Raw genomic sequence first — 25908 nt, forward strand, 5'->3', positions numbered from 1 at the left:
CAAACAGTCTTGAGAGTGAATCTTATAGATACTAGACTTCCAATTTAGAAGTGAGGTAGTATCAGAGTTTCTGGAGAAGTGCTTTATATACAAATAATAGCCCATGTTGGGACCTTCTGGTAGTCAAAGATTCCCAGCCAACAGAACTATATAAGAGACAATGGTAGAGTGGTAGACTGAATCGAGAGGTTTTAACACAGAGGTTGCTGTGTGCATGTATACTGAACAAAAATATAAATACAACATGTAAAGTGTTGATCCCATGTTTCATGAACTGAAATAAAAAAAATCGCTGACATTTTCCATCCCCCAAAAGCTTATTTCGCTCAAATTTTGTGTACAAATTTGTTTACATCCCTGTTAGTGACCATTTATCCTTTGCCAAGATAATCCATCCACCTGACAGTGACACACCCTGATCTGTTTCACCTGTCTTTGTGATTGTCGCCACTCCCCTCCCAGGTGTCATCCATCTTCCTCATTGTCTCCTGTGTTACCTGTGTTCTCTGTTTGTCTGTTGCCAGTTTGTCTTGTTTGTCAAGTCAACCAGCGTTTTGTCTCAGCTCCTGCTTTTCCCAGTCTCTCTTTTCTCGCCCTCCTGGTTTTGACCCTTACCTGTCCTGACTCCGAGCCTGCCTGCCTGACCACTCTGCCTGACCCTGTGCCTGCCTGCCTGACCACTCTGCCTGACCCTGTGCCTGCCTGCCTAACCACTCTGCCTGACCCTGTGCCTGCCTGCCTGACCACTCTGCCTGACCCTGTGCCTGCCTGCCTGACCACTCTGCCTGACCCTGTGCCTGCCTGCCTGACTACTCTGCCTGCCCCTGAGCCTGCCTGCCTGACTACTCTGCCTGCCCCTGACCCTGAACCTGCCTGACTACTCTGCCTGCCCCTGAGCCTGCCGGCCTGACTACTCTGCCTGCCCCTGAGCCTGCCTGCCTGCCTGACTACTCTGCCTGCCCCTGAGCCTACCTGCCTGACTACTCTGCCTGCCTCTGAGCCTGCCGGCCTGACTACTCTGCCTGCCCCTGAGCCTGCCTGCCTGACTACTCTGCCTGCCCCTGAGCCTACCTGCCTGACTACTCTGCCTGCCTCTGAGCCTATGCTAGGCATTAAAGTTTTGATATTGGGAAATGAATTATTAAGATTGCAGGGATTACCACCTTTGTGGAGCTGGAGAACAAGGGACGACTTCCACACCTTAGTACTAATACTAATACTAATAATGGATTAATTAAATATGTGCTAAGGGCTCCACAATCAGAGGTGCAGCAAGCTGTAGAAGACACGGGTCAAGCATGTCTGCCCCAGTGGACTATTTAACATCAACATCTAAGAGAGCGTCCAGAACTTCCTTAGTAGTGACTTGCCGAAGAGAGACCAGTGGGTCTCCATTTACAGTAGCAGGCGAGTCTGTGATTAACATTTGAATTAAGTATAGGACAGTGTATGGCATATTTTGACTAGCATGGCAAAGAATTATCTTGTAGAGATTGAGGCAAAACAATGTGTATAGAATAAGTGATAATCAGAGATGAGCCTGTGTCATGAACAGTCCTTTCATAGTCCCCTTTCAAATGAATGGTCTGATGCAATACAATATTGTTTAAAGGTGTCCTTTATTTAGCTTTTGTCTGTGTTGCTGCTTCTTTTTAGCAATTTAATAGCCTTCCAAAGCATAGCTGGATCGTCACAAAGGTCAGAAATGGAATTAATGAAATAGATTGACTTAGCCCTTTTTATAGAAGCAGTACATTTGTTTCTAAGTTGTCTGAAGGTCAGCCAGTCAGCAGTGCTACCAATGTGTCTGTCTTGCTTCAGACCAAGCTTTGTTCCTTAGCTGATTTAACTCAGCAAGATCTGGCATGAACCATGGGTTGACTCTATCTTTAATTCTTAATCTCTTCATTGGAGCATGTTTATCAGATACATAGATAAACATACTAGCGAATGGTTCAAGGGCAAATTGGAATGGCAACGGTCATTAAGGATCGTTGCTCATGGAAGGGTTTAAAGTTTCCCTAAGTGATAAGGCGTGGTTTCGTTTTAGGCAACTTTGTGTTCCTGACACAGACTATGGGACAGTGATCACTGAGGTCCGTTTCAAAGACACCACTAGTTCTGTATTTGAGGGTTATTTTTTGAAGTATGAGATCAGAGTTGATTTATCAGGATTCTTTATATTCAAACGAGTGGGGTCAGCAATCAGTTGAACTAAGTTCAGATCAATAAATGCTGATTTAAGACCATAAAACGAGAGAGTAATAAGCCAATCGAGTAATAAACCAATCGATCTCCCCAATATCACTATATCAGAATAAGTGGAACCGAGTCAAACATGGTTTCCATATGTTTGATGTGTTTCATACTGTTCCATTAATTCCATTCCAGCCATTACAATGAGCCGTCCTCCTATAGCTCCTCCTACCAGCCTCTGTGTATGTGCGTGTCTGTGTGCATGTGTTTAAATCAGTATTTGGTTTATGCTTTCTAGGAAGGAGGAACCATATGGGGCCTCTTCGGGGGGGGGGACATTACAGAACGCTTAGATAGAAATGTCTTCAACAGACATGATAATCTACCATGTAGAATAGGGATTTGGTACTGTGCCAGCTCTAGTCATTACATTTCTACATATATTTCTATCTGCAACGTATGTTCTAAAGTTTGAACGATTAATCTCACTGAGTAGAATTCACTCCCTGGTGTGTTTGGTTAACACACACACACACACTGGCTGGGTGGTGGGGTCAGGCAGTTCTCCTCAGTCTCTGAAAGATGAGGCCTTCCCAGTCAACTTCCTTATTCCGACCTGGGCTGCTCTCCAAATGGCACCCTATTACCTGTAGTGAACAACTTCTGACTAGGGCCCTTAGGACTATAATGGACGCATGCCTAGTTTAGGGCCAATACGGATGCAGGCCTAGTTTAGGGCCAATACGGATGCAGGCCTAGTTTAGGGCCAATATGGATGCGGGCCTAGTTTAGGGCCAATACGGATGCAGTCCTAGTTTAGGGCCAATGCGGATGCAGGCCTAGTTTAGGGCCAATACGGATGCAGGCCTAGTTTAGGGCCAATACGGATGCAGGCCTAGTTTAGGGCCAATGCGGATGCAGGCCTAGTTTTATGGCCAATACAGATGCAGGCCTAGTTTAGGGCCAATACGGATGCAGGCCTAGTTTAGGGCCAATACGGATGCAGGCCTAGTTTAGGGTATCTAGAAAGGGCGTCTCCAAATTCAAATATTTTCAGCATTATTTAGGTCGGATGTGGAGGATTTAGTCAAATTATTAAACATGAATGAGCTCAAGAATGACAACTTTATTACAGTTGAATTAACTTAGTATCCATCTTTAGGGAAATGTGTGGCTGTGATCAACAGTCTGGTGGAAATCTGTTAACCACAACTGGAACATTCAAGTTGTACTCTTTCAGAACACACAGCAGGGTTTGTCTCTGTATACTGCATGAGGCGATTGTGGTGCTTTGGTCCAACACACACACACACACACATATATATAGACGGTGTGTTTTTCCCCTAGTGGTTCAGCTCCATCTTAATGTAATGTAAAGTGCAGTCCAGAGGATTATTTTATCAGCCAAATAGTTTTTTTTATTGAAAACACCATCTGGTGGCCTTTATTTTGTGTGTGCCTTTATTATGGTTCCTCCGCAGTTGGATGATGATGATGATCAGGGCCATATTCTTCTCCTTGTGTAATGTTTTGTGTGATAAAGCTTGAAGTATGTTATCAAAGGGCCATGTTAGATAAGGGGCACAAGAGACGGTTATGAAGGCTCTGAGAATACAGCCACGTATTTAATTAATTACATTCATTTAATGTCATGATGCATGATGACATTTTGCATTAATAACTAAATAATTACCCCAAAGGCAGATACCACACAATTTATACAACTGGAGGCTTAGCTACGTGCGTGTCATTTATTTTCTCTGGTGCTTAGAACTCAAATAAGTCTTGACTCACTACATATGTGGATTTACTGCAGCTAGCATCCACCTAGTGCACCATTTAATCTGATTCAGCTTGTTTCCACCTCAGTCCCAAACCCATTTCATATTGGCTAAAGCTTTTACTGCATGGGTAAAGGGATGGGTAGGAGTCTTGGGTAGTACATCAAAATGTACAAAGTATTCAGTTGTACAGATTTCTTTGTTTTCCCAAGATTACCATTTGTGGGCAGTTATTCAGCACTTATTTCATATTGTTCTGGCTAATAGTATCCGGTGAAATGACTAAAATGTACTGCATTGTAAATGGACATGGTCTGTTGGCCGAGCTTCTCTTTCTCTCTCGCCACTGTGCTTTGGTTGCTGAGATACGGGCAATGTTTATTTTTAGATGGATATATTGGTAACCTACCCAGAACATTTCAAAACCTTCAGTCAATCTCAAAGGTATTTTATCCTTCTGCACACATTTCTAAATTAATAAATAAATAAATACAATAAATTTAATATTATGACTTTTTGATCTGCGCTGTTTAACATTTCAGTTACACCATAACACTTTTAAGCCTGAAACTCACTTGCTTGTGATTTCTGACACCTAGCTCTCTATCTCAACATCCATCCTTTACACCTAGCTCTCTATCTCAACATCCATCCTTTACACCTAGCTCTCTATCTCAACATCCATCCTTTACACCTAGCTCTCTATCTCAACATCCATCCTTTACACCTAGCTCTCTATCTCAACATCCATCCTTTACACCTAGCTCTCTATCTCAACATCCATCCTTTACACCTAGCTCTCTATCTCAACATCCATCCTTTACACCTAGCTCTCTATCTCAACATCCATCCTTTACACCTAGCTCTCTATCTCAACATCCATACTTTACACCTAGCTCTCTATCTCAACATCCATCCTTTACACCTAGCTCTCTATCTCAACATCCATCCTTTACACCTAGCTCTCTATCTCAACATCCATCCTTTACACCTAGCTCTCTATCTCAACATCCATCCTTTACACCTAGCTCTCTATCTCAACATCCATCCTTTACACCTAGCTCTCTATCTCATCATCCATCCTTTACACCTAGCTCTCTATCTCATCATCCATCCTTTACACCTAGCTCTCTATCTCAACATCCATCCTTTACACCTAGCTCTCTATCTCATCATCCATCCTTTACACCTAGCTCTCTATCTCAACATCCATCCTTTACACCTAGCTCTCTATCTCAACATCCATCCTTTACACCTAGCTCTCTATCTCAACATCCATCCTTTACACCTAGCTCTCTATCTCAACATCCATCCTTTACACCTAGCTCTCTATCTCAACATCCATCCTTTACACCTAGCTCTCTATCTCATCATCCATCCTTTACACCTAGCTCTCTATCTCAACATCCATCCTTTACACCTAGCTCTCTATCTCAACATCCATCCTTTACACCTAGCTCTCTATCTCATCATCCATCCTTTACACCTAGCTCTCTATCTCAACATCCATCCTTTACACCTAGCTCTCTATCTCAACATCCATCCTTTACACCTAGCTCTCTATCTCATCATCCATCCTTTACATCTAGCTCTCTATCTCAACATCCATCCTTTACACCTAGCTCTCTATCTCAACATCCATCCTTTACACCTAGCTCTCTATCTCAACATCCATCCTTTACACCTAGCTCTCTATCTCAACATCCATCCTTTACACCTAGCTCTCTATCTCAACATCCATCCTTTACACCTAGCTCTCTATCTCATCATCCATCCTTTACACCTAGCTCTCTATCTCAACATCCATCCTTTACACCTAGCTCTCTATCTCATCATCCATCCTTTACACCTAGCTCTCTATCTCAACATCCATCCTTTACACCTAGCTCTCTATCTCAACATCCATCCTTTACACCTAGCTCTCTCTCATCATCCATCCTTTACACCTAGCTCTCTATCTCATCATCCATCCTTTACACCTAGCTCTCTATCTCAACATCCATCATTTACACCTAGCTCTCTATCTCAACATCCATCCTTTACACCTAGCTCTCTATCTCAACATCCATCCTTTACACCTAGCTCTCTATCTCAACATCTATTCTAGTGCTACTGTATTTCTGTATTGGGCAAGAGTTCACCCGAGATAGAAGTAGCTAGGTTCACTTCCCATAAATGCATGGGTCAACTACAGTGTTGTGTGTGTGTGTGTATTGTGTGCGTTCATGCTTGCAATGGTACTTATCTCATGTTGCCCATATAGGTGTTTGAAGGGTATCCAAAGATGTGCTTTTTTGATGATGTAAGTGAGTGGCATGTGATCCAGCCAGCCGAGCAGGAAGTTGGCCCTGGAGGAAAAGAACTGTGGTTGTGTCTTAATAGACTAATGTAACATCCTCTCCTAGTCACATCATCTCCTTTCCTTCAGCTGCACTGATATGAAAGAGCTGGAATAATGACAGAAAATACTGGGTAGACAAGACCATAATGATTGTTAAGCATTGTTGGTTAAGGGCTTGTAAGTAAGCATTTCACTGTAAGGTCTACTACACCTATGGTATTCGGTGCATGTGACAAATACAATTTTATTTGATTTGTATTCGTAAGCTGCAGACTCCTTCCCTGTCAGTGGCTGGGAGGATCGTGTTCTTTTGCATTCAAGGTGTTCGGGCATGTGAACACTGACTAAACTGCTTGACTTAACCCTGGATTGTAAACTGTCATGGTCAAAACATATTGATACAGTAGTAGCTAAGATGGGGAGAACTCTGTCTATAATAAAGTGATGCTCTACCTTCTTAACCACTATCAACAAGACAGGTCCTAAAGGCACCTAGTTTTGTTGCACCTGGACTACTGTTCAGTCGTGTGGTCAGGTGCCACAAAGAGGGACTTAGGAAAATTACAATTGGCTCAGAACAGGGCAGCACGGCTGGCCCTTAAATGTACACAGGGCGCTAATATTAATGATATGCATGTCAATCTCTCATGGCTCAAAGTGGAGGAGAGAATGACTTCATCACTACTTGTTTTTGTAAGAAGTGTTGACATGCTGAATGCACCGAGCTGTCTGTTTAAACTACTAGCACACAGCTCAGTCACCCATGCATACCCTACAAAACATGCCACCAAATGTCTCTTTTTATTTATTTATTTCACCTTTATTTAACCAGGTAGGCTAGTTGAGAACAAGTTCTCATTTGCAACTGTGACCTGGCCAAGATAAAGCAGAGCAGTGTGACATAGACAACAACACAGAGTTACACATGGAGTAAACAATAAACAAGCCAATAACACAATAAACAAGTCAATGACACAGTAGAAAAAAGAAAGTCTATATACAGTGTGTGCAAAAGGCATGAGGAGGTAGGCAATAAATAGGCCATAGGAGCGAATAATTACAATTTAGCAAATTAACACTGGAGTGATAAATGAGCCGATGATGATGTGCAAGTAGAGATACTGGTGTGCAAAAGAGCAGAAAAGTAAATAAAATAAAAACAGTATGAGTTAGGTAGATTGGGTGGGCTATTTACAGATGGATTATGTACAGCTGCTCAGATAGTTGATGTTTAAAGTTGGTGAGGGAGATAAAAGTCTCCAACTTCTGCGATTTTTGCAATTTGTTCCAGTCACTGGTAGCAGAGAACTGGAAGGAAAGGCGGCCAAATGAGGTGTTGGCTTTGGGGATGATCAGTGAGATATACCCGCTGGAACGTGTGCTACGGGTGGGTGTTGTTATCATGACCAGTGAACTGAGATAAGGCGGAGCTTTACCTAGCATAGACTTATAGATGACCTGGAGCCAGTGGGTCTGGCGACGAATATGTAGCGAGGGCCAGCCGACTAGAGCATACAGGTCGCAGTGGTGGGTGGTATAAGGTAATTTAGTAACAAAACGGATGGCACTGTGATAGACTGCATCCAGTTTGCTGAGTAGCGTATTGGAAGCTATTTTGTAGACGACATCGCCGAAGTCGAGGATCGGTAGGATAGTCAGTTTTACTAGGGTAAGTGAAGTGAAGTGGAGGCTTTGTTGTGAAATAGAAAGCCGATTCTAGATTTGATTTTGGATTGGAGATGTTTAATGAGTCTGGAAGGAGAGTTTACAGTCTAGCCAGACACCTAGGTATTTATAGTTGTCCACATATTCTAGGTCGGAACGTCCAGGGTAGAGGTCGACCGATTATGATTTTTCAACGCCGATACCTATTATTGGAGGACCAAAAAAGCCGATACTGATTAATTGGCCGATTTTAAATGTATTTTATTTTCTTTGGAATAATGACAATTACAACAATACTGACTGAACACTTATTTTAACTTAATATAATACATCAATAAAAATCAATTTAGCCTCAAGTAAATAATGAAACATGTTCAATTTGGTTTAAATAATGCAAAAACAAAGTGTTGGAGAAGAAAGTAAAAATGCAATATGTGCTATGTAAGAAAGCTAACGTTTGAGTTCCTTGCTCAGAACATGAGAACATATGAAAACTGATGGTTCCTTTTAACATGAGTCTTCAATATTCCCAGGTAAGAAGTTTTAGGTTGTAAAAACGCACGTAAGTGCTGTTTGAATTCATGTTTACGCGCCTGCTTCTGCCTACCACCGCTCAGTCAGATACTTAGATACTCAGATACTTGTATGCTTGTATGCTCAGTCAGATTATATGCAACGCAGGACACGCTAGATAATATCTAGTAATATCATCAACCATGTGTAGTTAACTAGTGATTATGATTGATTGTTTTTTATAAGATAAGTTTAATGCTAGTTAGCAACTTTGCTTGGCTTAGTGCATCCGCGTAACAGGCAGTCTCCTTGTGGAGTGCAACGAGAGAGAGGCAGGTCATTATTGCGTTGGACTAGTTAACTGTAAGGTTGCAAGATTGGATCCCCCGAGCTGACAAGGTAAAAATCTGTCATTCTGTCCCTGAACAAGGCAGATAACCCACCGTTCCTAGGCCGTCATTGAAAATAAGAATGTGTTCTTAACGGACTTGCCTAGTTCAATAAAGATGTACATAAAAAAAAAAACGGCAAATCGGCGCCCAAAAATACAGATTTCCGATTGTTATGAAAACTTGAAATCACCCCTAATTAATCGGCCATTATTCGGTCGACCTTTAGTCCAGGGTGGTGATGCCAGTCGGGCGGCCGGGTGCAGGCAGCGAACGGTTGAAAAGCATGCATTTAATTTTACTAGCGTTTAAGAGCAGTTGGAGGCCACGGAAGGAGTGTTGTATGGCATTGAAGTTAGTTTGAAGGTTAGCTAGCACAGTGTCCAAGGAAGGGCCAGAAGTATACAGAATGGTGTCATCTGCGTAGAGGTGGATCAGGGAATCGCCCGAGCAAGAGCGACATCATTGATATATACAGAGAAAAGAGTCGGCCCGAGAATTGAACCCTGTGGTACCCCCATAGAGACTGCCAAAGGTCCGGACAACAGGCCCTCCGATATGACACACCGAACTCTGTCTGCAAAGTAGTTGGTGAACCAGGCGAGGCAGTCATTAGAAAAACCAAGGCTATTGAGTCTGCCAATAAGAATACGGTGATTGACAGAGTCGAAAGCCTTGGCCAGGTCGATGAAGACGGCTGCACAGTACTGTCTTTTATCAATGGCGCTTATGATATCGTTTAGTACCTTGAGCGTGGCTGAGGTGCACCCGTGACCGGCTCGGAAACCGGAGAAGTTACTGTGGGATTCTAAATGGTCGGTGATCTGTATATTAACTTGGCTTTCGAAGACTTTAGATAGGCAGGGCAGGATGGATATAGGTCTGTAACAGTTTGGGTCTAGGGTGTCACCCCCTTTGAAGAGGGGGATGACCGCGGCAGCTTTCCAATCTTTAGGGATCTCGGATGATACGAAAGAGAGGTTGAACAGGCTGGTAATAGGGGTTGCAGCAATGGCGGCGGATAGTTTTAGAAAGAGAGGGTCCAGATTGTCTAGCCCAGCTGATTTGTACGGGTCCAGGTTTTGCAGCTCTTTCCTAACATCTGCTGTCTTTATGAGCACACACCAGATCTTAGGGTTAACTCTTCTTGACATTATAATGGTGTCATTCTTGCTCATGGAAAACCTTGTAGCTGGTTAGATGGTACTGTACTTTTCATTGATACTTCTACTTTGCTTATATCCTTCCCAGACTAATGTGATGAGAATATGTTAGTTTTGATAACTGCATGAACATACTATAGCACAACTTTAGGTGGATACTGTGTTATGTATGCAGTGACTATTGCTAAACTGTATTTTGTATTCCACCACGTTAGGTGGCCCACTCATCCCAGCCACCGGGTGTGTCACAAATGGCACCATATACCCAATATAAACTCAGCAAAAAAATAAACGTCCCTTTTTCAGGACCATGTCTTTTAAAGATAATTCGTAACTTCACAGATCTTCATTGTAAAGGGTTTAAACACTGTTTCTCATGCTTGTTCAATGAACCATAAACAATTAATGAACATGCACCTGTGGAACGGTCATTAAGACACTAACAGCTTACAGACAGTAGGCAATTAAGGTCACAGTTATGAAAACTTAGGACACAACAGAGGCCTTTCTACTAACTCTGAAAAACACCAAAAGAAAGATGCCCATGGTCCCTGCTCATCTGCGTGAAGGTGCTGCACGGAGGCATGAAGATGTGGCCCGGGCAATCAATTGCAATGTCCGTAATGTGAGACGCCTAAGACAGCGCTACAGGGAGACAGGACGGATAGCTTATCATCCTCACATTGGCAGACCACGTGTAACAACACCTGCACAGGATGGGTACATCCGAACATCACAGCTGCGGGACAGGTACAGGATGGCAACAGCAACTGCCCGAGTTACACCAGGACAATCCCTTCACGTTTATTTGTCGAAGGAATGAGCGTTACACAGAGTACTCTGGAGCGGGATCGATTTAGAGGTGGAGGGTCCGTCATGGTCTGGGGCGGTGCGTCACAGCATCATCGGACTGAGCTTATTATCATTGCAGGCAATCTCAACGCTGTGTGTTGAGTAAGACATCCTCTTCCCTCATGTTGTACCCTTCCTGCAGGCTCATCCTGACATGATCCTCCAGCATGACAATGCCACCGCGCACAGAACGAGCAGTATGGCTGATGTCAGTGTTCTGCCATGCCCAGCGAAGAGCCCGGATCTCAATCCCAATGAGCACGTCTGGGACCTGTTGAATCGGAGGGTGAGAGCTAGGGCCATTCCCCCCCAGAAATGTATTTATTTATTTATTTACCTTTATTTAACCAGGTAGGCAAGTTGAGAACAAGTTCTCATTTACAATTGCGACCTGGCCAAGATAAAGCAAAGCAGTTCGACAGATACAACGACACAGAGTTACACATGGAGTAAAACAAACATACAGTCAATAATACAGTATAAACAAGTCTATATACAATGTAAGCAAATGAGGTGAGAAGGGAGGTAAAGGCAAAAAAGGCCATGGTGGCAAGGTAAATACAATATAGCAAGTAAAACACTGGAATGGTAGTTTTGCAATGGAAGAATGTGCAAAGTAGAAATAAAAATAATGGGGTGCAAAGGAGCAAAATAAATACATTAATTAAATACAGTTGGGAAAGAGGTAGTTGTTTGGGCTAAATTATAGGTGGGCTATGTACAGGTGCAGTAATCTGTGAGCTGCTCTGACAGTTGGCGCTTAAAGCTAGTGAGGGAGATAAGTGTTTCCAGTTTCAGAGATTTTTGTAGTTCATTCCAGTCATTGGCAGCAGAGAACTGGAAAGAGAGGCGGCCAAAGAAAGAATTGGTTTTGGGGGTGACTAGAGAGATATACCTGCTGGAGCGTGTGCTACAGGTGGGAGATGCTATGGTGACCAGCGAGCTGAGATAAGGGGGGACTTTACCTAGCAGGGTCTTGTAGATGACATGGAGCCAGTGGGTTTGGCGACGAGTATGAAGCGAGGGCCAGCCAACGAGAGCGTACAGGTCGCAATAGTGGGTAGTGTATGGGGCTTTTGTGACAAAACGGATTGCACTGTGATAGACTGCATCCAATTTGTTGAGTAGGGTATTGGAGGCTATTTTGTAAATGACATCGCCAAAGTCGAGGATTGGTAGGATGGTCAGTTTTACAAGGGTATGTTTGGCAGCATGAGTGAAGGATGCTTTGTTGCGAAATAGGAAGCCAATTCTAGATTTAACTTTGGATTGGAGATGTTTGATATGGGTCTGGAAGGAGAGTTTACAGTCTAACCAGACACCTAAGTATTTGTAGTTGTCCACGTATTCTAAGTCAGAGCCGTCCAGAGTAGTGATGTTGGACAGGCAGGTAGGTGCAGGTAGCGATCGGTTGAAGAACATGCATTTAGTTTTACTTGTATTTAAGAGCAATTGGAGGCCACGGAAGGAGAGTTGTATGGCATTGAAGCTTGCCTGGAGGGTTGTTAACACAGTGTCCAAAGAAGGGCCGGAAGTATACAGAATGGTGTCGTCTGCGTAGAGGTGGATCAGAGACTCACCAGCAGCAAGAGCGACCTCATTGATGTATACAGAGAAGAGAGTCGGTCCAAGAATTGAACCCTGTGGCACCCCCATAGAGACTGCCAGAGGTCCGGACAACAGACCCTCCGATTTGACACACTGAACTCTATCAGAGAAGTAGTTGGTGAACCAGGCGAGGCAATCATTTGAGAAACCAAGGCTGTTGAGTCTGCCGATTAGGATGTGGTGATTGACAGAGTCGAAAGCCTTGGCCAGATCAATGAATACGGCTGCACAGTAATGTTTCTTATCGATGGCGGTTAAGATATTGTTTAGGACCTTGAGCGTGGCTGAGGTGCACCCATGACCAGCTCTGAAACCAGATTGCATAGCAGAGAAGGTATGGTGAGATTCGAAATGGCCGGTAATCTGTTTGTTGACTTGGCTTTCGAAGACCTTAGAAAGGCATGGTAGGATAGATATAGGTCTGTAGCAGTTTGGGTCAAGAGTGTCCCCCGCTTTGAAGAGGGGGATGACCGCAGCTGCTTTACAATCTTTGGGAATCTCAGACGACACGAAAGAGAGGTTGAACAGGCTAGTAATAGGGGTGGCAACAATTTCGGCAGATCATTTTAGAAAGAAAGGGTCCAGATTGTCTAGCCCGGCTGATTTGTAGGGGTCCAGATTTTGCAGCTCTTTCAGAACATCAGCTGAATGGATTTGGGAGAAGGAGAAATGGGGAAGGCTTGGGCGAGTTGCTGTTGGGGGTGCAGTGCTGTTGACAGGGGTAGGAGGAGTAGCCAGGTGGAAAGCATGGCCAGCAGTAGAAAAATGCTTATTGAAATTTTCAATTATGGTGGATTTATCAGTGGTGACAAATGTCCGGGAACTTGGTGGAAGAGTGGGTTAACATCTCACAGCAAGAACTGGCAAATCTGGTGCAGTCCATGAGGAGGGGATGCACTGCAGTACTTAATGCAGCTGGTGGCCACACCAGATACTGAGTGTTACTTTTGATTTTGACCCCCCTTTGTTCAGGGACACATTATTCCAATTATGTTAGTCACATGTCTGTGGAACTTGTTCAGTTTATGTCTCAGTTGTTGAATCTTATGTTCATACAAATATTTACACGTTAAGTTTGCTGAAAATAAACGCAGTTGACAGTGAGAAGACATTCCTTTTTTGTTTACTATATACACAACTAGTGCGCCCAAAATAAAATAAATTGTGTGTTGTTTGGGACACAGAAACTGAAAATGTAATATTGCTGGTTTATCTTGGAGCTAGAGCATGAGCTGCGTCAGTTGTCTCAATCAGAGGAACCTTTTGTCTTTGAAGGAAAGGCCCATTGAAAAGGTCTATTCCTAAATAGATATCACCATGTGTTCTCTTGTACCTGTATGAAAGCATGAATTGACTGATACATGAAAGGCACTTATCTAGTCTTTTAACCATCACATCACAGATAATTAAAGTACTTGACTCCATTGTTTTAACAATCAGCTTCTTTCAAACCTAACAAGTAGGCAGTTCATTTGAGAGACATTGAAATAGAGTGAGCAAGAGAGGTACACAACCACATGGCTTTGACAGATAGGTGAAAGGGGAGGAGGACAGTGGGGGAACGGGGGGAGAGACCATGCTCTCTTTCTCTCTCGCTCTATCGCTCTCTCCAGCTGAATCAGGCCTGTGGGGTGTGTGTGTGTGTGTGTGTGTGTGTGTGTGTGTGTGTGTGTGTGTGTGTGTGTGTGTGTGTGTGTGTGTGTGTGTGTGTGTGTGTGTGTGTGTGTGTGTGTGTGTGTGTGTGTGTGTGTGTGTGTGTGTGTGTGTGTGTGTGTGTGTGTGTGTGTGTGTGTGTGTTCAGAGCCATTAGTATCACTGTGGTAATTCAGGACTCTATGTGCCCAAATTATAATTAGACATTCGCCAAAGCGCTCAACCAAGTGATTTCCTTTAAAAAAGGCCATCTGTGGACCAAGTGAGTGTGGGTGTATTCAGACAACACTCTGTCTCTCTCACACACACACACACACACTTTGAGCTTTATCACACAAAACATTACACAAGGAGAGTAAGTCTTGTTGTTCTGATTGTTCATTTACCAAGCTTGAATCGAGGAGTGTAATTGAAAATGGCCCCCATCATCATCATCGCGGAACTATAATAAAGGCACACACACACATAGTCCACCCACTGCTCCCTATATCTATCTAACCGGCAGGGTAGCCTAGTGGTTAGAGCGTTGGACTAGTAACCGGAAGGTTGCAAGTTCAAACTCCCAAGCTGACAAGGTACAAATCTGTCGTTCTGCCACTGAACAGGCCGTCATTGAAAATAAGAATTTGTTCTTAACTGACTTGCCTGGTTAAATAAAGGTAAAAAAAAAAATTAAAACCCAACTGATCTTTCATTTATCACTGCTGTGTCAGCCACTCTCACTCACACACACACAAACACACATCACAACAGACAACTTTCCGTGAACCCCACTACAGCCAACAGGCACTCCCCAGCTACCTTTGATAAGGCTACAATTATTGTCCTGATGCCAAGTTGCATGTAGATAGATTTATCATTTTATCCTTAAAATGATGTAAATAACTAAGTATAAGTGGATGTATGCACACCCCATGCCCTGTACCCATTATGCACTTCACCTCCAGCCAGCTGTTCATCAAAGGAGGGGGCTATGGGAGGAGGGTTTGAGTTGTGTACAGCAAACGTGCACACTAAGATGGCACCTCTACAATTTTCTCTTCACACTCTTCAATTACCAAATTTTCCTCCAATGTAGCACTAATGCAATTTCACAAAATACACAACATGTGCAGCAGCAGATTGGCAAAAATCTAATTGCACATTATCCAAACAGGTTGTCTCATGGAAGCCTTTAGCCTAGATTCAAAGCATACACATACTGTAATTGACACTGCCGGACTGCACACGAGACCCGACTGCAGTTTAGAGTTGTCATCAGAACTGAAAATTAGATCCCTGTCCGATGCAAGCCCGATGAGCTGAAGCCCGAGCCCAGGCCTGGCCCGACATCACAGAAATGAAATGAGGCCGAACCTGAAATAAAACTGATTTCTAGAAAACAGCAGGCTATATTGATTTAAACTGGTGTTGAGAACAGAGCGGCGGAGTTGGGTGGCAGCGGACTGAGGAGACGAGGAAACAGCTATTGGGCTTAGAAGAAGCGCAGAGAAAGGATAATTCACCTTCGCTATGATCAACTGAATGATGAAAATATTGTAATATTGTAATTGAAGGCATGTTTCAAATTCTTGCTTATACTAAAACTCCCAAAGTCATATACAACTGTTTTAAAGCAATAGTTGTGTGTGGTCACCTACATGATCATTTCAGCACCGTTTTGATTGGGACAGAGCCATGGCACTGCTTTAAGACAACGTGGGGGACTCATACAGATAAATCAATCAATGTCAGATCTTTGTTTTCACTGAATCTGCATTTCGATATTTGGTAACAATTAGGCTGGGGAAATGTTAGCTTAATTGAGGTGAGGGCCAATGATGAGTCCCATGTGGCTCAGTTGGTAGAGCATGGCGCTTGCAACGCCAGGGTTGCGGGTTTGATTCCCACAGGGGACCTGATTGTTTCACTGAATCTCTGTCTATATATTTGGTTAATGGATCTCTGGTTGGACAGGTGGAATTGGAAGCTAATTTATTTGTTTGCTCATCTATCACTAATCAGAAACATTTAGCATGCAATAATGTAGCCTAAATCAAGTGTATTATCTATCTATTGACTCACGTAGGAGTAGCCTTATATAGTGCCTAGGCTATTTTCCTATCATCCCAATTCCACTGAAACCCCAATCCCTGACTCCTGTCTCACATGAAAATATATAACTTAATTCTGTAATCCATAGGTTGCATTATCAAAGCACGTCTCGCCTATTCATGTAAAAATACCAGGGGCACAACTTTCACTGGGGATGGGGGGACATTCTGAAATTGCAATTTTGTCCTCCCCAGTTTTATGATACAAAACGAGGCAACGGTGTGCTTTAGGACCATGTGGACGCCTCCGAGTGGTCGGGTAGGCTGTTTAGAGTGTTTTTCCGACCGGATAAAAATGAAAAATAATAATTATGTCCCCCACCTCTAAAACCAAAGTTGCGCCCCTGTAAAATACCCTTATAACATTTCCCCTGCTTCTCTGCGCTGTCTTGTATTACTGCCCATATGTGAACTTCGGTTGAGAATGTGTGATCAACAAAAGGTATGAGAGTAGATATGGATATTTTTTTTGACAGAGTTGGTCCCCTTTAAGATACCTTGATATCTCCCGAGTGGAGCAGCGGTCTAAGGCACTGCATTAGAGTGCTAGAGGCGTCACTACAGATCCGGGTTCGATCCCAGGCTGTGTCACACCTGGCTGCGACCGGGACACCCATGAGGCGTCACAGTCTCTCTTTCTCTGTTGTGTGTTGTTCTCCCTGTTAAGGCTTTAGAGCTGTGCTTGTGTGTGTGTATATGAGTGTGTGTGTGGTTGAAGTTCCATCTATGTCCACTCTGTGTCGCTGTGGGAAGCATGTCTAGGGCACACTTGGCATATGAGACCTGTTCCTCGGGGGGCCAAGACTGTGACCTATAACAACAACAGAGCTGAATCTGACCTGAAAGGCATTCTACTAACAAACTCTACTGCAAAGTTCTCTCTGTTTGAAAGAGCAACTGAGCAAACAGACTTTCCCTCCGCAATTGTTTTTGTCAGCAGACAGTTTGCTTTGCATCACTTCAGTATTGGTTGAGATGTTGGGATCATCATTCATAGCCTATATACGGTACACACAAATGAAGCCTTCTTAAGCAAATCGAACAAAACCCTTCGTATGTCTTTCAGGCTCCAATGGTGTAAGCCGACGCATCACCGTGGGGGATTCTGACAGTCCGCACACAGGTGAGAATAAGTGCCATCAGAGACACTCATCTATACACGGCTCTGGGTACCTTCTGTATAGTTAACAATGTCCTACTGATCTCCTAGAAACTGACTGGGAATACAGAGAGCTAGAGAGTTACGTTTAAGTGCTATGTTTTCTGTGAGTTGTCCATGTAATCTCCAGCTCTATCCCCTCCAGCCCAGGCCAGTATCAGAAGGCAGGGGAGGGTATGAGAATGGTGTCTATGCCCTGAAGCCCAGCAGCATGTCAGGTAACACTTTTAAAATACATTGAAGTATCCATCTACTCTGTAGGAACAGTCTCTTTGGGGGGGCATATGTCACAGCACAGAATGCCTCACTGGTCTGGGTCAAAATCTGTGGGGGGGTTGTTTACTGCATTAAATTGAAAAGAATGTCCTCATCATCAGGGCTTTTGACCCAGGCGAGTGTGGCATGCTGTGCTGTCTTGTGCTGTGCTGTGCTGTGCTGTGCTGTGACGCTCACAAAAAAGAGACTGTTTCTGTTTCTAAATGCTTTCTGCTTCTCGTTTCTAGAGCAAGGAGACAAATGCACCACCCCCCGCTGGAAACATGAGGCCATGCAAAATGGTACGGTTCTACACCTCCCTCTCAACTATTCTAGCTGTCTATGTATCTACATCAGTGTTGGCTGCTGAGGGGAGGACAGGCTTGTGGTAATAGCTGGAATGGATCAATGGAATGGCATCAAACACATGTGTTTGCACTCCTTCTGCTCCAGCCATTACCACAAGCCTATCCTCCCCAATTAAGGTGCCACCAACCTCCTGTGATCTACATAGTACAGTTACAGTCCTCCCTGTCATTCTATCTCTCTACATAGTTCTGTTCCTCATCCTCATACTTCTCTATTCTATACTGTCTGTCTGGGTTGTGGGGTTATAGTAAAGTAGTCTTGTGGGGTTATAGTAAAGTCTTACATTGGGGGTAGTTGAACAACAGTGAAGAAACACTGCACTAAAGGGTGCACTCAGAATATATTTTGTCATTAGGAGAATGACATGTACTATTGAAAGGTATCTGACCCTATTGAACTCGATTTGATCTAATATACAGTGCCTTGCGAAAGTATTCGGCCCCCTTGAACTTTGCGACCTTTTGCCACATTTCAGGCTTCAAACATAAAGATATAAAACTGTATTTTTTTGTGAAGAATCAACAACAAGTGGGACACAATCATGAAGTGGAACAACATTTATTGGATATTTCAAACTTTTTTAACAAATCAAAAACTGAAAAATTGGGCGTGCAAAATTATAAAGCCCCTTTACTTTCAGTGCAGCAAACTCTCTCCAGAAGTTCAGTGAGGATCTCTGAATGATCCAATGTTGACCTAAATGACTAATGATGATAAATACAATCCACCTGTGTGTAATCAAGTCTCCGTATAAATGCACCTGCACTGTGATAGTCTCAGAGGTCCGTTAAAAGCGCAGAGAGCATCATGAAGAACAAGGAACACACCAGGCAGGTCCGAGATACTGTTGTGAAGAAGTTTAAAGCCGGATTTGGATACAAAAAGATTTCCCAAGCTTTAAACATCCCAAGGAGCACTGTGCAAGCGATAATATTGAAATGGAAGGAGTATCAGACCACTGCAAATCTACCAAGACCTGGCCTTCCCTCTAAACTTTCAGCTCATACAAGGAGAAGACTGATCAGAGATGCAGCCAAGAGGCCCATGATCACTCTGGATGAACTGCAGAGATCTACAGCTGAGGTGGGAGACTCTGTCCATAGGACAACAATCAAGTCGTATATTGAAAAAAAATCTGGCCTTTATGGAAGAGTGGCAAGAAGAAAGCCATTTCTTAAAGATATCCATAAAAAGTGACGTTTAAAGTTTGCCACAAGCCACCTGGGAGACACACCAAACATGTGGAAGAAGGTGCTCTGGTCAGATGAAACCAAAATTGAACTTTTTGGCAACAATGCAAAACGTTATGTTTGGCGTAAAAGCAACACAGCTGAACACACCATCCCCACTGTCAAACATGTTGGTGGCAGCATCATGGTTTGGGCCTGCTTTTCTTCAGCAGGGACAGGGAAGATGGTTAAAATTGATGGGAAGATGGATGGAGCCAAATACAGGACCATTCTGGAAGAAAACCTGATGGAGTCTGCAAAAGACCTGAGACTGGGACGGAGATTTGTCTTCCAACAAGACAATGATCCAAAACATAAAGCAAAATCTACTATGGAATGGTTCAAAAATAAACATATCCAGGTGTTAGAATGGCCAAGTCAAAGTCCCGACCAGCAAAAGGTGGCGCTACAAAGTATTAACTGAAGGGGGCTGAATAATTTTGCACGCCCAATTTTTCAGTTTTTGATTTGTTAAAAAAGTTTGAAATATCCAATAAATGTCGTTCCACTTCATGATTGTGTCCCACTTGTTGTTGATTCTTCACAAAAAAATACAGTTTTATATCTTTATGTTTGAAGCCTGAAATGTGGCAAAAGGTCGCAAAGTTCAAGGGGGCCGAATACTTTCGCAAGGCACTGTATGACATATATATGTATGTCATACGGTTGAGGTAGAAGGAACAGTCAGAACAGTCAGTGACATTCTAAACCACTGTATAGCAGCTCACATATGAATTAGAGATCCAATCATTAAATCATTTCCCCATTTCAGATGCACCTTGATCTTCCCTTTCATTCTCGGAAAGCTGTGTGTATGTGTGTGTGTGTGTGTGTGTGTCCGCTGGCCTTACTGACAGAGATCTGAACTAAATAGTAATGTCTGCGTGGGAGAGAGATAGCGTCATGCCAGCTGGGTACTCTCTGTGTCTGTGTTTTATTCATGTGGAAATGTCCAGGCTGAATATGGAAACGGACAGGGTTTGGTTGGGTCCTCTCTGTCACTGTTTAAAGAGGAGAAGCTCTTCTGCACACTGCGCTTGCAAAGTGTCAAATATATATTTTCTGTGCCAACGTTTCAGCCTCACAGCCTTAGGCAGAGCCATGAATGTTAGATGTTTGTTACTGTTACCTGGCAGAGGATCCGTGTGCAGTGCTGAGGTCAAAGGCATTCATGTGTCACTCCTTTTGCCATGGGTAACATAGAGGGCTGCTTCTGTATTGTTGCCGGGTAAAGTAGTATAATTGTGTGGTTTTCTCTTCTACAAAAATAATTTGACCCTAAGGCTGATAGTGTGCTATTTGATGAACCCATTCATTCTATTTCATGAACCCATTCAACCCAACCCCACCCCCCTCCACACACTCACACACACACTCCCCTCTTTTAGTGCTCCATTTTTAGGTTCCGTTTTGAATAATTCAGTTCTCTGTCTCTCATCCAGATGGATGCGGGACACAACATGCTGCCTGTCTGTCTGTCTGTCTGTCCGTCTGTCCTGTAGCTCTCACTGAAACCTTTTGAATGTCTGTCCATCTCTCTTTCTCTCCCCCTATGTCTCGCTCGTTCTCTCACTGAGAGAGAGAGAGAGAGAGAGAGAGAGAGAGAGAGAGAGAGAGAGAGAGAGAGAGAGAGAGAGAGAGAGAGAGAGAGAGAGAGAGAGAGAGAGAGAGAGAGAGAGAGAGAGAGAGAGAGAGAGAGAGAGAGAGAGAGAGAGAGAGAGAGAGAGAGAGAGAGAGAGAGAGAGAGAGAGAGAGAGAGAGAGAGAGAGAGAGAATTGAATAAGTAGGTGTTCTAAAACTTTTGGCCGGTTGTATAGTTATATTATATTGCAGTATCAACCCTTCGAGGTTGTTCAAGGGCTTGTCATTTGGACTTTTTTCCTAATATCTTTGTCTTACATGGCAGATAATTGTGTCAAGGCATCAGTTAGTTACTGTATCTCAAGGACCAGAGCCCAATGGAGATCTGGTCAAAACTAGTGCATTGGGTGTCATTAGGGGCACTTCAGTGCATCATTGAGTCATTGCGTCATACAGTACGTCTTGATAGGTAAGAACAAGAGAAGGGGAATGGAGGGTGATGAAGATTGAGAGACTGGATTCACATTTATTTATCCCCAAAATTAAAGTGTTTCTGGTCATCATGACTCATTCTGCTGTTGTTTTGTTGTCCATTTGGTGTCAGATTAGCATTAGCACATATTAACACAAATTAACAGAGCCTAAGGGACAGTTCACCCAAATTAGAAAATAACATATTTGTTTCCTTACCCCTTATCTATGGATGAGAAAAGACATCATTCCATGGTTTGGTTTTGGTTACCTGGCCACTGTCACCAAACGCTAACCTTAGCGCTTTTGTCCAAATATCTGTTCAAGACAATGTACCAGATAATAGCATATTTTACATTTCTTAGTGACATTATTGAGCTACACAATCAGTTTCCGACATGTTAGGTGATTTGGACCTGAATAGCAGTATTGACTACTAGCATCTGCTTGTCATTAACTATGACACCATTGCCTGAGATTCACCAAACACCATAATTCCTTTTCTGAGTAGGCTTCCCCTGTGAGCAGGTCAATAATGTGTAGACATTTCCCACTGAAAAGGTATCTAGTAGTAGGTATAACTCTGAACATGATCCGGCAGCACTGTGCACTGTTGTGGCACAAATAACTTTATGGATTACCAACTATGGAACTTCTAATTATCACACTAGCTACCAATATTAACGGAAGTGTAAAGAATATATGTTTATTTTAGTACCAGAAAATATAGGTGTCATTAGCAGAAAGCCCCAGGAAAAGAAAATTTTCTTGTTATTGTTAACGTACTTGAGACCTTGTGAGCTAATATAGTGATAAACCTAATAGACTTTAGTCACATTCACTTTGGGGTGAACATTGGAGTGTTCATTGAGAATCATTGAGGCTCTCCCAACGGTTTGCCTCGGCTCACCCCGGCCTTGTGAGGGGAAGGTTGCCCGGGGCCTGGTGTTAGCCTAGTGTCCTCCTCAGGTAACATAGTGTTGGACGGGGACATCTGGCTCAGGATAACACGTCACACCAGGCCCTATCCTTGCAAGACTGAAGCCTGCCATCTGAAAATTGTTGTTGACCAGCTTTGAACCCTCTGAGACCTCAAGTGATCGATCAGGGAGGGAATATATTAGCGAAAAGCCTGCTTCGCTATCCAGTATCGACAGGTGCTGAGGAACGGCTCTCCCGGGTACTGTTATACCCATATCCATAGATCCGCTGACCTTTCTGTGAGACCTCAGAAATACAACAGAAATGGCATAATTCATGTTTATCCTTGAATGTATTAACGCATGGGAACAACGGTCACCTCACCTCTGTGGATCAGTTAACGGTTCAACCCTAGCATTATCACTGGCAATGCCTGGGTCTGGAGGAACAATCACACTTGCTCCAAAAAAGATCCCAATCTTTGGGTGAGTTTTGAGTAGATATTAGTGTTTATGTTTAGAGGGAGATATTATTATTTTTTTAAATATATATATATATATTTTTTATTCAGGAGAGATTTTAATTTAGTGAAAGAGTGATTTTATGCTGTTTATGAACAAATAGTATATCTACGGTGTGTGCATGGCATCTAAGATTGAAATGATGCCTTTGCAATACTATATGTGATTGTTGAATGACTGTTGCTGTCTTGGTGTTTGGGGTTTTAGTGGTAAGCAGCTCGAGCTCTTTAAAGGGTCTGTAGAGTCGATGGAGTCATCAGAAGAGTGGATGTAGAAAACTCTGCTCTCTGAAACGTTTACTACTCAGTAACAGTTACTTAGTACCATGGAGATGTTCATTTCACCATGGTGCAACCCAGCAGACCAAATGAACAAATTCATTAACCTATTACTTGATCAGTCAATCAAGTAATTTAATCTTGAAGGATATGTTTGAATTCATCACTATTGACACATTGTGTTGATCAAATTCATTGAGTCAACATAGCGGAGCAATTTTTTTTAAGCGTTCTTTATCAACGTAATAACGTTGCATTAACGTTGTTAGTTGGTTGAATTTGTAAAAGTAATTCATGTACACAGCTTTGGTCTAATTTCAACCCAGATTTCAACCACAATTCAATAATAGGGTTTCAAGGTTTTGATTGAATTCATGTTTGATGGCAACTCAGGCAAACAAAACAGAATATAGATCAGACATCTTTTGTGTTTCTGTAAGAGCTATATAATTAATGATTATGTTGTATACTTGGCAATATTGGTCCAGAAAGTATGCAATCCCAAAGGAAAGTTGATCAATGTGAAGTGTGTTTATGGTCTGTTTCAATTCAGTGTAAAACTCGAATTCACTGTATGTTTTATGGTCACTTATCTTTTTTGTGTATAATGTATTTAAACTGTGTCTAAATTCCTCTTTCTGTTTCTGTCTCTATATGTTGTCTACTGCAAGCAGCACCATATCACCAAGTAACATAAATGATGGTTATGTGTAAATGTACTTATAAAGGTGAATAAAGGTGATTCTGATAATAGTAGGGCTGTGTAACGCCCTCAAACGTCAGCTTAAAAACAAGTTCTAGCTCTAAAGCGATCGATTCCTCAGATGAAGAAATAGTTACACTAGATACAAATAACATGAACAAAAAAGACAGATGGGCAACAACACCCCAAACTGAGAATAATACCCTTATCTAGAACAGATTGCAGAGTATTGACTGGAGTTATATTGTCTGATAAGAGGACTCGGGACAGAAACTGTCAAGCGTCTAAGAAACACGAATGAGATTAAGGGCCACGGAGGACTTCACCTCATGAAAAAGTTAAACTGGTATCAAGGGCCACTTTAGGAGCAGATTTGCCTCAAAGCGCCTTACTTTTAGCAGCTGTTATGTGTTGATTGTGTTGCAGTCTTAGCCACAATCGTCTGAGCCCACTCCGGTGTTGTGTCACTGGTTACGATAGGATGGCTGGTCATATTTTTAGAAGGGTATTTTTATGGATCCATTGGCTGCATCGGAAATGGTACCCCATTCCCCTAATGTCTCTGGTCAAATGTATTTGATTGTTCAGAATCACTTTATATGCGCTTTTATCTTTTGATTCATTAGTCTAGTAATGAAAATAAACAAATTGTTATTTTGTTTGTAAATATGTGTGCATTTATGTAATAATTAATCTAAACGTATTTAAGGTTCAACACAAGGGATAATCAACCAGGGGCTATGCGTTCTCTGGAAAATTGTGAACAATGTGGAAGATGTGTTCCATGACCCGCTAGCAGAGTGGAACTTACCCTCCACAGAGTTGCATTATTTTCCAAAGAACGCATAGAGCCCCGAGTTGATTATCCCTTTTATACAATGTCTATAATTTAACACATTTAGACATTTTGAAACGGTAAAAATTTGTTCAACATCCACTGAAGTAGCTAGCAAGGTTACTAGATAGGTACAATGGTTGCCTGGCTAACCAAACCATCAGTCCTAGCTTGCTATTATGAAAATCAACAATGACAATAATATTTCAATTTGACTTCTGCTTTCAAAAGCAGCTCAAACAGAACATGTATGAATGAACTATAGCCATTAAATTCTACCGTGCAAATATACTGTGTGTTATAGAGAATTATGCAACGGGTGGATCTAATCTTGGATGCTGATTAGTTAAAACCGCATACTTGGCTGGGCTGTGTCTATTCCATAAATTACCACCGGCTAAATCTATGACGTTGAAACGCCTATTTACTCTGTTCCATCTCACTGCGCAGTCCACTGTCTCATCAGCCCAGCCAAGCGATTTCTTTTAGACTAGCATTTGGTTTTCAACAGTGGAGATTTGTATATAACTTGCTGTCTGTCTTTCAATATTGAAATTCGATCTCCAGCTGTCCCATAGTAATGAACAGGTTGGGACGAGACAGACAGGCGGACAGCTTTTCTCAGCCAGTCGAACTCATGAATCAGCTGGCATAATTTTTATGGATATATATAAAGAAATGTCAATAGAAAACAGGTAAAACTAAACGAAATGCTGCTAGTTTGCAGTCTTGCAGCTTCAGTTTGAAGTGATTGTGTTAACTGTGTTGTTGGCTAGTTACTCTGAACAACAGTGATCTGAAGAGAGAGCACATTTTCTATGCCAGGTGAAATCGTGCCTCATTAGCTCATTGTTATGGAAGTATCCAAATAAATGTCACTAGAAAACAGCTTAAACAAATGCAAATGCAGCTACTTTGCTGTTATTCTGGCTGCACTGTTTGATGTGACTGTACAGTGAGTTAACCGTAGTTGGCTATCAAGCAAGAGATAAGAACGTTGCCAGGGCAGTATGGCAATGGAACATTTAGAACGAACCACTGGGTCGCGTCCATAGATACAGAAAAAAAGATTTAATGACAGTCTGGCAACCGAACTGATAGAACGAACAACTAGCCGGCTTAGGTAGCAACCTTAGATTTGTGTTGGATCTATATCTTGTGGAAGGATGAAATAGTATGAATAAATGAATCAAAATAAAGTTTTTATGAAAATATGTCAATAATCATTTATTAAATCTTAATAAGTACACTGAACAAAAATATAAATGCAACGTGCAACAATTTCACAGATTTTACTGTTACAGTTCATTTAAAGAAAATCAGTCAATTGAA

At 42.5% G+C, this 25908-nt stretch overlaps 1 protein-coding gene across 9 annotated transcripts in view; it reads left to right on the forward strand.

The window, feature by feature from the left end:
- The window catches only part of LOC110488157 (thyroid hormone receptor beta), a 117983-nt gene that overhangs the window by 71184 nt on the left and 20891 nt on the right, over window positions 1-25908 (forward strand). For 8 of the 9 annotated variants that reach the window (XM_021560232.2, XM_021560231.2, XM_021560234.2 and 5 more), the window contains 3 exons: window positions 17321-17377; window positions 17559-17631; window positions 17917-17970. In XM_021560232.2, coding sequence (XP_021415907.1) covers window positions 17625-17631; window positions 17917-17970 — 61 coding nt within the window. In that variant the 5' untranslated portion in view covers window positions 17321-17377; window positions 17559-17624. The remainder of the gene's footprint in view (window positions 1-17320; window positions 17378-17558; window positions 17632-17916; window positions 17971-25908) is intronic. The other variant, XM_021560239.2, reaches the window with a different exon arrangement.

Source organism: Oncorhynchus mykiss, chromosome 32, assembly GCF_013265735.2.
Source record: "Oncorhynchus mykiss isolate Arlee chromosome 32, USDA_OmykA_1.1, whole genome shotgun sequence".
Taxonomy (NCBI): Eukaryota; Metazoa; Chordata; class Actinopteri; order Salmoniformes; family Salmonidae; genus Oncorhynchus; species Oncorhynchus mykiss.